The sequence below is a fragment of the Cylas formicarius genome, unplaced genomic scaffold, assembly GCF_029955315.1.
Source record: "Cylas formicarius isolate icCylForm1 unplaced genomic scaffold, icCylForm1.1 PGA_scaffold_12__32_contigs__length_19106922, whole genome shotgun sequence".
Taxonomy (NCBI): Eukaryota; Metazoa; Arthropoda; class Insecta; order Coleoptera; family Brentidae; genus Cylas; species Cylas formicarius.
In genome coordinates this window covers 4,668,361-4,680,565 of record NW_026844225.1, presented here as the reverse complement: position 1 = coordinate 4,680,565, position 12,205 = coordinate 4,668,361, and the positions used below count along the sequence as shown (strand labels likewise).

The window sequence follows — 12,205 nt, the reverse complement described above, 5'->3', positions numbered from 1 at the left end:
TTCTAATAAAGTTCCGTTTTTACACAACTTATTTATCAAGTTTTTTGCACGATTAAATGCACCCGTGTAATTTGAGTCCTTATCGGATTGCCATGGTAAAGTTACTTCGTATTTATTGTCCTTAAAAATCAGGTTATTTTCCATAAATTTTTCGGTAAAATTGTCTTTCACTTTAACTTCCGAACCGTTAATGCCAATCGTCTCCAAGTCCCAAGATCTTTTTAATTTAAATAATTGTTTTCATCTGAGTCCGTTTCTGTATCACCGTCGATAATTTGCGAATGCAAAATAGTCGCAACATTAAAATTTACAGTAAAATCGGGAGCCCCTTCGTTAGCTTCTCTTGCACCGTGAATAGTCCACCCTACATTAGTTTTTATAGCTCGCAATTTTTCTGTTAAGGTACGCGTTTCACCTGTAACCAACATCCAATAATTTTCGCTACCGATAAGCAACGATATTCCTTCTGCTACTAAAGGCATTGTCTGAATATCCGCTAAGTGATTTTGTTTTGCAAAATCTTCGATAACTGGATCGGTAAGAGAAGAGGGGTTAATCGAATCGAAGCATATTTCGGGAGCTTCAATGGCATGTATTGTAATTAACTTATCTGAATACTGACTCTTTACAACAACTTCAACTTTATTGCACAGTTTGGTAACGCCGCGTTGCGAACTTCCGAAGACACAAATTAAAATCTTGTGCTTTCCGATAATTGCTAGGTTGAGTTGCCGTGAAACACATTGTTTTATATAAGTTAATTGGCTTCCTGCATCAAAAACCGCCCGTAATAATACCTCTTTTTTATCTTCATTCGATTTTACAAAGACACACGCAGTTTGTAGATACACATTTTCGAGACGTCCTGTAGAAAATACAGTTACAGCTGCTTGTTCTTTGTTCTTTTTGCACGTTATGTCTTTTGTTTTGCAAAATTTTGACCTATGATTTTGCCCAGTACAACGAAAACATCTGTTACTGTAATGAAAAAGTTTCTTTTTATCCGTCAAACTAATATAAGTTCTTAAACAATCTTTGGTTAGGTGATTTTTATTTTTGCAAAATAAACACTATTCGTAAGCCACACTTAAGAAGCCCTGAGCTGTAAATGTTTCATTATGGGTTGATTTAAATCGATTTCGGGTGTCGTTACGCGTCAAATGTCCAGAATTTTCTCGCGAACTCGCGTGATTTTTATTGTCTTTATTTTCATTAGTCTGAGCCTGCTCCAACGCATCAACTTCTAGTTTTAAAAAGTTTAATAAATCTGCGATCTGTTTTTTATAGTTCACTGAGCCCAACTATGCGTTAACCGACACATTTGAAGATTCAGTTTGGTGAGAAAAACTCTGTATTTTAATTTTATTAAACTGAACTCGCAAATTGTATGGTAAAACTTTAAAAATCATGGATTTGACCATTAAACCATACTGATCTGCTGATATGCCCAATGATTCCAACGAGCACGTTATTGAAGAAGCCGTGCTGTAGAAGCGACGTAATCCACTAACATCTTTGTCGTATTTTACCGACGGAATACCGCATAATTTTTGCACGTAACAGTCAATAATTCTTTCCGCTTGTCCGTACTCCGATTTTAATAAATCGATTGCATTATTATATGAGTTTTCACTAGACGTTAAGCCCGAAATCGCCTTACTCGTTAAAAGCGACTTCAAATAAGTAAATTTGCAGTTCATACTTAGCTCAGGATTATTATGTATAGCTTGACTGTATTGCTCCCAGAAAGCTGGCCATGCTTCCAGGTCGCCGTTAAATTTCAATAAATCAAGTTTGGGTAATCTTACCGATTTCTGATTGGTTTGGGATTGTACGTTACCAATACTCATTTCTGGAATCGGAGAGATATCCTGAGGGTCTCGCATGTATCTAATTCCCACGTTATGCAGCTGCTTTCCGTTCGTTCTGCGTTTTATAGCCACTTCCAAACTTGCAATAACATTCATAGCCTTAATGTCGTATTCTGTCACTTTGTCACATTCCATTTCGATGAAATTGTCAGCTAACGTCGGCAAGATTTTCGCGTTCAGTTCGTTGAAACTCACTCTTAAAACTTTAATTTTTTCACACAAAACTGAGAGTTCGTCCGGTGAAGATTCTGCTGAATTTACGGCCTCATCTCCGGCCTTGCACAACTTCGTCAATTGCCCGCGATAATTTTTACGTAAAGACACTTCGGTTTTTGATTCCATTTTCCAAATATTATTTCGTTCCACGTTAATTCCAATACTAAAACAAACACTTCCCGGGTTTCGGCACCAAAATGTGGAATATGTCGTTCAAATAAACACCGGATTCGTTACTAAGTGTTCTCTAATGTTTAAATATTAAAATATAATGGTGGAAAACGAAAAGTAACACGTAATTCATAAAAACAACTTCAAAAGTGACACATTAAAAATTGTCTAACGTTCAAAAGTCAATCTAGCGTCACGTTCCCGGTTTTTGTTTATTCGCGTAGCACTCCGTCACGTAGTCACTGTTTTTTAACAGAGATCGAGCTTGTCAGTCCCTGTGAGCCAGTACTGGACTGTGTTTCAGTCGGAAATTTTCGCTATATTGATGGCAGCCACTTATGGCGCTGAAGTTAGTGCGCACGCGCTCCTTGTTGATAAAAGAGTGTTGAGAGGAAAGTCACGTTGGTCTGGGTCCCGGGTCACACCGGGATCCGGGGCAATGAGGCAGCGGAGGCCTTAGCCAGGGAGGGCTCCTCGCATAGGTATATGGGACCAGAGCCCCGCTTGGGTAGCCCTCGAAGCCTGGGCGGTGGGCTGAAGAGTTGCTCCGGGAATGATGCAGGCGAGGCTTATGATGGATGGGCCCGCCCTCCCTCGGACCAGAGAGCTGTTTAGACTAAAGTTTACACCTTTTCCTGATCGCCTTTTAGAAGAGAGGCTATATTCGCGTTCAATATTCTGGCACAAAGATGCTTGCATGTAAACCAGGAAGTGTATGTATGTTTTATAGATTATAATAAAGGCTTTTGACAACTTTAAACATGAGCTTAGGAAGCTTTCAAACATCTTACAAAACCTAAACATCGATTATCACGACATACAAATCATTTGAAAACTTTACTGAGGACAGGTAGCGCACGCACGAGTCGATAACAGCACAACCGAAGAAATACAAATCCAAAAAGGTGTCAGACAGGGCTGTATTCATTGTCCAATGCTATTTAACATTTACTCAGACAGGAATCTTAATTAACGGTAGAGCAATAAAAAATATTAGATACGCCGATGACACTTCTAATTGCCAGCACACTAGAAGACCTGCAGCAACTGGTGGACAAAGTGGCAATCATTAGCAGGGAATATGGACTCACCATCAATGTGAACAAAACAAAAATGTTAATAGTGTCCAAAACAGGAAATAACCAAGGGCAATTATTTATAGGACAGCAGACTGTTGAGCAGGTGGCGCAGTTTCAATACCTCGGAAAAAGATATAAAAAATAGGTCTGAAATACTATCAGGAATAGAACAAGCTAAGACAACATTCATTAAGCTGAAGAAACTTCTTACAGCTATAGATTTGTCGCTAACTTTAAGAACAAGGATGGTACTGCTTAATGGTATAGAGGGTTGGACCTTAAATAGCGAAACTTCAAAAATGCGTGTCCTGAGGATTTCGTGAATGGATCGGGTCACGAATCAATAGGTTCTCCGTAGAATGAATAAAGAACTTGAAGTCTTGTTTAGTATCAAGAAAAGAAAACTTGAATTCCTTGGACACATCTCACGGGTCTGTTGACTTGAAACAGTTTCAGTCAAGCTCTGAAGAAGCCAACAGGATGATTGGCGAAACGTCAGCAATTTCGACTAAGCAAAAACCGACGCAGAAGGAATCCAGAAGTTTCGTAAAAAGCATTACAGTAGCCTGTGGAAGTTTCTTTGAAAAATTCACTAATGGATTTTGTAAATTTTCCGTTACAGTTTAACGATAAGATATTGTTTTGTTTCTAATGTTGCTGATTCTATCGAATCTGCTTCTGCATCCCTGGTATCAAATTTTAAGCTCTATATTGAATTAATACTAAAATGTCCAGTGCAATTCGATGACCCTTCAGTTCTGCTTGAGAAAGGATTTTCCCCACAACCATAAAAATGAACCCCTATGCTGCAACCTTGGTCAAGAAAGATATAGTTGCAGAATTACATAAACCTGCAAGAACCAATTTTAAAAGACGTCGAGTGATAATCAAAAGTATAAATGAGCTGCTTCAAGCTGATCTTGTAAAAATGCTACCATATGCTCAAGAAAATAAAGGTTTCAAGTACATTCTAGTTGTGATTGATTGTTTCTCTAAATATGTTCGGGCTGTTCATGTAAAATCGAAATGTGCTTCAGATATTGCAGATGCTATGAGCTCTATTTTAGCACAATTATCCACTTTACAACGTGCAAATTGCAAGTAATGGTAATAAATTTAAAATTGGAGACTTCGCCAGAATAAGTAAGCACCGAGGTATTTTTGATAAAGGCTATACCCCAAACTGGTCGAATGAAATTTTTACAATCAAGAAAGTCGAGCTTACAAATCTAACAACATATTTGCTGCATGATGACAAAGGTGAAGATATTTCAGGCGGGTTATAATTAGTTGAAAAAGTCTTGAGAAAAAAGGAAACAAACTTTACGTTAAGGGGTTAGATTTCAGTAATGCTCACAACAGTTGGATAGATAAACAAAATGTGACTTAGATGACATGAGCCTAGAATTATTTATTGTATTTCTAATTGACTTCAGACTGAGTTAGGATCCAGTTGTGTGTGCAAGGTTATAACATCCCAGAGTTTATTGCCAATGAATTAACAATAGTGCATGCTACCGAATTGAAACATCTCTTCAAACCCTCTAAACATTTCAACGATTTGGAAGAGTGTTACAGAGAACAAATACGATATTTGGAGAAGCATCATCATCATCATCTACGATATAGTGATGGAAAAAGGGAACAAGAAGAAGTCCGGCATATACTACAGAACAATATTGTTGATGAAGAAGTGGATATTATGTATGTTAAAAGAGATATTAAAGAAACTTTTCTGCGCAAGTTTTTAAAAACTGATTGCCCTAGAATTGTGAATATTGATTGGTTTAAATTATGTATGACAGTTCCAATATTTTGTACGTTAAATAACGCTGAATCTATATATCTTTGGTTGTATGACTCTCTTCCTAAATAAAGCAATTTTATACATAATAATATTTTATTTTCATTATACGTTTATAGATTTAGTTATAGCGGACAAAAACTTTCTCTATCAGTGGGATTTAAATAACAGGCAAGATATTAAAAACGATTTATTTAATTTTTCATTCAGACCATGTAGAGAATGATCAATTTTCTGTTTGAATAAACTGATGACGTTCAGTAGTCTTGTTCGCTATTAGTGTAAATTTAGAATCGCCTTGAAAATTGGAAACATCGTTGTGATGATATCCGATTTTTTCATTTTCTTCTTCCTGAATCAAGTCTTCAAATAGTTTCCAATAACTGTTATCGATTTGTCGAAGCCACGCCGACAAATTGAGAGGAGGGGGTTGAAATGCAAATCGACGTTGACATTTTCAAATATGAAGATGTAAGCGTGACCTAAGCACCCGATGATCTGATTGAATGGTCAGGGAATGAAATCTAAAATAAAGCTAGTGTTAAAGTAAATCAATAAAGAATGTTCAACGTATTACCTTCAATCTTAAGAAGTTTCTGTTTACGCACTGGTATTTATTGGTACAATGGGACAAGCAATCGCATCAAAAAACAATCCCTTTAAGAAAGTTAGAAAAACTCATCAACGAATACGTTGAAAAAACTAAGGATGGAGGAGTAATATCCGTAAACCAGTCCGGACTGGCCCAATAATAATAACACTTAGTCGTGCTATTTGTAATATATAAACATCACTAATACATTGTAATCACCAACATTAGCTAAGTGTCAAAGCTGTTCTTGTTAATTGTTCAATAGTTTTTAAGTTGTTTTGTGATCATTTTCCGTAAATAAATATTTTTTAAAAGGAAGTTTACCGGATCAAGATTATAATTCGCGTTAAAATATCTACAAAGGATTGGTGGCGCAATCAGTCCCTTATGAGATTGCGATTTGTTAAGTTGACACATCAAAATACTGTATGGGAACTAGTGAAACAATAGGCTGATTAAGAAAACTTTGTTTTAAATATTAATTTAAGCTTTCATACATACTTAAATTCCAAATTTATTAATATCAAACACTCTGGCTACATTAATATGTGTCGAATAAAGTGTTCCATATCGCAATTGTTTATGGTCAATATGAGCAGACACATACACAACAAAATCATAATAGAAAATGCACTGTCTATATGTAGCATTGGTGCTCTTCAACTCTTCGGTCATAAACCCGTGACTAATATGCCGGAAATGTCCGAAGTGGTTCGCAACCGTACGTAAAGAAACCGATGTCTTTAAGTGATAGTCGCACACTGGATCGATGTATCAACCGGTGTGAAGTTGTTGCCCGCGTTCCTCGTCGAGCGATTCCTCTCTACCCCTGCTCCAACCACTAACTCCGCCCAACCCCCATTTTGTAGAAAAACAGTATATATTTTCTAAAATATTCTTCAGATTCATATTCAGATACGATTATTAAATTTTAATGCTTCTGCATTCTAGTATATTAAAAAAAAATCGTTGGCGTACATCCGATATCTTTTTATAAACTGTTTTTCGATAAACAGAAAACATATTTTTTAGATAGGTTCCGGTTTATGTGCAGCGATTGCGTTGATGCCACTAACGTATAAACACAAAAAGGGTACTTCATCAAAATTTGAATAAAGCAACTTGGAGGAGATTAGGGGTTGAAATAAGCGAAAAACAGATTTTGTGAAAACAAAAAATATTTTTTATTTTAGATATGCTACGAAAATTTGTTCATGAAAACTGCGTTTCTGCAGAAAGTAAACAAAAAAATGCTATAAAAGAAGTATTAGCTGTGGGAATTAATCTTCAATCACTGGAAGACGCTAAAGTTTATTTTTCGAACATATATATCGTCTTTTTAAACAAATATCGAAGCTAACACACGAACCAAGCATTAAATACATTGAAAAAATTGTTTGCATTTAGTCACTTCCAACTATCTATAGAACAACATATACCGGACAACTTTGTAGGTAATTCAGCTGAACAAGAAATAAAAAGTCTAAAACATTCCAGTCCCTTGAATAACAGAGAATGGTTCACTATATTTCTATAAAGATATATGGCGTTTTATTCCCTTTGGTCTGAATTAATGTGACCTTATTTAAAAAAGACCGTCAAATGCTTCTATCGTGGGTTATTTTAATTATTTGAAAAATAACATTTTGAATGGAGAAAAACATTTATAATATTCTAATTTCATCAGAAAATAGAGAGAACATGTTTTGAAAACTTGGCAAGAGTGTAGTTTAAATTAAAAAAAAGATCGATTAGCGACCATGGCAATAAATCAAAAAGATGAATTTAATGCCACCGAGAAGTGGAGGAGAAACAGGAAACATACATTTGCATTGTGTCGCACATAAATCCAACTAGTCACATGACCATTGAAGCCTGAACAACATTAAACCAAATTAATTGTTCATTACAAAACATTTTCAATAAAACGTTTTTTACTGAAACAATAAATCTTGGTCATGAACTGTGAACAAATAGTGGTATAATATTTTTCTAGACAATATGCTAAAGTTTGGACAATACTTCAAAAACATTTAATAACTATTAATTTATACGTTACCCAAAAGCCCTGCTCTTAATGTACTCTCAAGATATGAAATTAAATTGCTTATGTTGTGGAATATATCATAAGGAAAATGAAACTTATTCGAAATTGGTTGAATGTTAAATATGCAAAGGCTGGGTTCACTATACATGTGAAAACCGCATCTACGAGACGTTTCGTTCATCCAGAGTGGAATATTTTTGTTTGGTTTGTGAACATCATTTAAAAAGTGATAACATTTTAGGAATTCCTGGCTATAAAAACGATAAAAGCGATATGTTCAGATCTCATCTAGAAGTTGGAGAACAGTGCTTAGGCATAATAGACAATGGACTAATTGGTGACATCAATTATTACATAAAATTTAAAAAAAAGCGTAAGATGCCTGCATACATAATAGATCTAATCCTTCGTTTATTTCTCATGCACATATTGAAGACTTTGACCTTTCAGGAAAATCGTGGTTGTCCAATTCAATTAATCAAATTGTGATAAATTGTTTTGAAAAAATGTACGAAAAAGAAGTAGAAAATTTTAATACATGGAATCCATTTCAGGCCAATTATGCTTTGTTCAACAATCACGACCTAACGAACGACTTCTATAAGAGAATGCCGAGATTTTAGCAAAAATATTATCATCCCCTTATTAAGAAAACAACATTTTTTTTCTATTATTTCGACCTGTTGGGTCATAACGAAATTCAGTCCCAAGATATTTTCAAAAATTTCATTAATTTAATTGAAAGATATAACGGCGATCTCAAAAAAAAAGAAATCTAAGCGTACTGGTGGGAATGGCCGGCCTAAAAAAAGAAAAATCGAAGCTCTGCCGCCAAAACAGAGTGAATGGTTCGAGGCGTTCAGAGATGACAATGAAAAAAGGGTGGTTTGCGAAGCACTTAATTTGAAAAACAATTTCGAAAATCGGCTGATGCAATGGGAGGAAAGTATTCAACAGCTCGAAGCTCAGATCGCACTCATATAGACCGATCTCCAAGTACTGCGAACACGTGCTGAAGAAAGTAAAGCAAAAATAGTCTATTTTCAAAATTTGGCTCCAGGATATATTGTGTAAAAATTTAAAAATTATTTGCCTACTGTATTGCTGACAAAAAATAATAATAAAATCATAAAACATCGGTACATTTGGTCATTTTATTTTAAGATTTGCGAAATAGCTAATTCGGATAGGTAATGTTATCGAGGATACCCTTGATCAGACCTGCATTAGATATGAAACAGTTCCTAAACAGGCTAGAACTGCTTCAAGTCAGCAATCAAACAGGTTCGGAACAGGTTTGAACTCGGCCGAAACAGCGACGGAATAGGTCTTTCACGGGACTGCTTAATAAATTCGTATCTCCCCCGTAGTAAAAAAGTGTTTGCCATGAATTTTGTAAAATCACAGCTCGATAAGCAAAGTTCAAAGTTCAAAATAACATGTTGCATTTGCATGTCTTGTCTTACTCGAAAAGAAATGTACTCAGCGAATTTAATCAGCGGTTGTGTTATTTGCAATACTCGCGAACACAAATGTTAATTAACCCCCAAGGACATTTTCGAATTTTCCCGTTACTATAAATTAATTGGAATTGGAAAAAATTCACATTATTAAAATTGTTTTTTGTGTGTTTTACCAAATTAACAAGGTAAGTGTTTAGTGTTGCTAAAATCGCTAAAGTGAAAACGCGAACAGTTCATAAGTGAGACGCTCATAATTTCTTACAGTAAAAAAATGTTCGAGTGCGAATATTGTAACCGCTCGTTCAGCCGAAAAGACAGCCTTGTAAGGCACGGGGATTGTCGCGCGGCAGCGAAAATTTGCGAGGTTTGTGGAGGGATATACAAGTCCGAGGGGGTCCTGCGACGCCACCAACGCGAGAGACATCCGGCCCCCAAGGCGAAGAGACCCGCCGACGCCGGTATTGCTGCCGACGAACCCAAGCGCCCGAGACTTGATCTACCGGAAGGTAAGATTTTTCATTTTTCAAATACAAACAGTTTACCTCTTTATATTTTATAGTTACAACATCGACACTACAATCCACGCGCCATTGTACGCAGTGTACTTGACCATTCCCGGAATGAGATGGCAAGGACACTTGCGTACTTTGGCTCACCGCCAAAATTGCAGCGTGGTGCAGGAGGAAGGAGTTTAAATGATACAGACCTCTTTAAGCAATCGCATAGCTACATACCGTCTGGCGTCGATCGTTAACCCTTAAGGGTTTCTTGGACCACCTTAGGGCTAAAATCCTTACGTTGATAGAGTCAAACGTCCGACGCTACGGCAACGTAAAAGTCGGTATGGAACTATTCGGAAACTTCCTCTTGCAGACGAAGGAACAAGAGGAACTCAAGTCCTTCAATACCAACTATCGGCTGGTGAGCGGTAACACCGATCTGGAGGAGCTGTATATCCAGTTCCTCGACATCTTGGCTACCAAAGCGTCCGAGTTTCAGGAAAGGGACAGCGGTATGATTCATAAAAATGTATGCTGCTATTTCCGAAATATTTTTTTGCTCTGGTTTTACAGGCTGGGCTTTGATGAAACGCCTCCATTTAGAAATAGGAGATCGAAGGCAAGAAAGCTGTTTTGAACGTACAAAACACGGACAAAAAATGCTTTATGTGGTCGATCTTGGCTGCTCTTCACGCAATCCAACGAACAAATAACGCCAACAAGGTCAGAAACTATGTTGAGTTTCAGAAAGGGCTGGACTTTACAGGTATCGATTTTCCCGTTAAACTAAGGGACATACCTATGTTTGAACGACTCAATAAAATTTCGGTCAACGTTTATGGCCTCGAGAGAGTCTATAACGAAGGCCGTAATGAAGTTGAAGTCGTTGGTCCTTTGCATTTTACCGAATCTAGTAAAGAGAGACATGTAAAGCTTTTATTAATTAGAAACGATTATGGAGATAATCATTATTGTTTAATAAGACACATGTCTCGAGTGGTGTGACGACAATTAACAAATTGGCGTAAAGCAAAGTTTTTGTGCGACGGGTATTTGGCCAACTTTTATAACGAAGAAAAACTAAAGCATCATCAAGAGGACGAATTTCAACATATTCGACAGAAGGGCGTTTTTCCATATACGTATCTCGATTCTTTTTCAAAATTAGACGAAACCAAACTACCATCTCACGAGGACTTTTATGACTCTATGCGAAAAAGCAACATAATCAGGGAGGATTACAAGCGTGTCTGGACAGTGTGGAATTTGTTGAAATGTAAAATTTTAGGCGAATATTCAGATATTTATTTAAAATCCGACATTTTGCTTTTAGCCGATATTTTTGAAAACTTCAGAGAGGAGTGTCTGAACACGTACGGTCTGGACCCGAGTCAGTTTTATAGGACCCTGGGTCTATCTTGGACGAGCACCCTTAAGACGACAAAGCTCGAACTGGACCTGTTGACCGACGTTGACATGATACACTTCTTGAAGCACGGTATCCGCGGAGGAGTCAGTCAGTGTAGTGTAAGAAAGGCCGCGGCTAATAATAAATGTTTACCTAATTACGACCCTTCCAAAGCTACCTCTTACGTCATGTACTTGGACGCTACCAATTTATACGGGGCGGCCATGTCATAATACCTCCCAACGGGAAACTTCGAGTGGTTGGAGGAGGGCAAAATTCAAAATTTAGATATTACGCGTATCCCCAACGATTCACCTAGGGGATACAGTTTCGAAGTAGATTTGGACTATCCGGAAGTGCTGCATGACGCACACAACCAACTGCCTTTTTGCCCGGAATCCATCGTTTCGCAAATTGCAAAAACCAAAATTAAAAAACTTAATCGAAGGAATTTCGAGGAATTGTGCGCGCTGTGCTCGCCCTATGTGGTACTTTTCTTTTGTCTGAATGTTTAGCGTATTTAACTCATTCGGAGTGCAATTTAATTTATCAAAATTAGTGCGGAGTGTATAGTAACATTTTTCTCTTCGTATTAAGTGTTAGCAACAACCCCTGTTTTATCAGTAGGCTGTTTAAAGGTTGTGCACGTGTGTTGTCATTGCGCGGAGTCAGATTAGTTTTTGTCACCCCGGTGACGTTGATCTGTTGGGAACGGACTGTGCGCACGGAAGCTTTCGTCTATTTGATTGGTTTATTTGAGGTTGAAGACCGATAGTTGCTTTATCATTGAAAAATGAGTGAAAGTTTGGGAGTATGCAAAAGGTGCAAGAGCAGCTCCATTAAATCTGGTCTTAGGTGCGTTAGATGCGGTGTTTTGTCACACGTCAGTTGTCTAAAGCAGATAAAAACTGCGAAGTGGTCTGTTGATGGTAAATCGGTTACATGTTGTGAAGATGAGGTTGCCAAAACTGCAAAAACTGACGTCGTCTCACCAGTTGAAATTACTGTCGAGGAAGTTCATCAGGATGGCACAGATAAATTAAAAGTCTATTAT

At 37.1% G+C, this 12,205-nt stretch overlaps 2 protein-coding genes across 2 annotated transcripts; both read left to right on the top strand.

Annotated features, from left to right (window-relative positions):
* The first annotated feature begins 9,415 nt into the window (after positions 1-9,415).
* Positions 9,416-9,914, top strand: LOC132708517 (zinc finger protein 587B-like). The gene is made up of 2 exons (XM_060680849.1): positions 9,416-9,749; positions 9,803-9,914. Exons 1-2 carry the CDS (start codon positions 9,515-9,517, stop codon positions 9,850-9,852), a joined length of 285 nt encoding a protein of 94 aa, XP_060536832.1. The 5' UTR covers positions 9,416-9,514; the 3' UTR covers positions 9,853-9,914.
* A 76-nt stretch (positions 9,915-9,990) lies between these two features.
* LOC132695810 (uncharacterized) lies at positions 9,991-11,082 on the top strand. The gene is made up of 2 exons (XM_060660301.1): positions 9,991-10,255; positions 10,317-11,082. The coding sequence occupies exons 1-2, from the start codon at positions 10,087-10,089 to the stop codon at positions 10,454-10,456; spliced, it is 309 nt and encodes a 102-aa protein (XP_060516284.1). The 5' UTR covers positions 9,991-10,086; the 3' UTR covers positions 10,457-11,082.
* Positions 11,083-12,205: the final 1,123 nt, after the last annotated feature.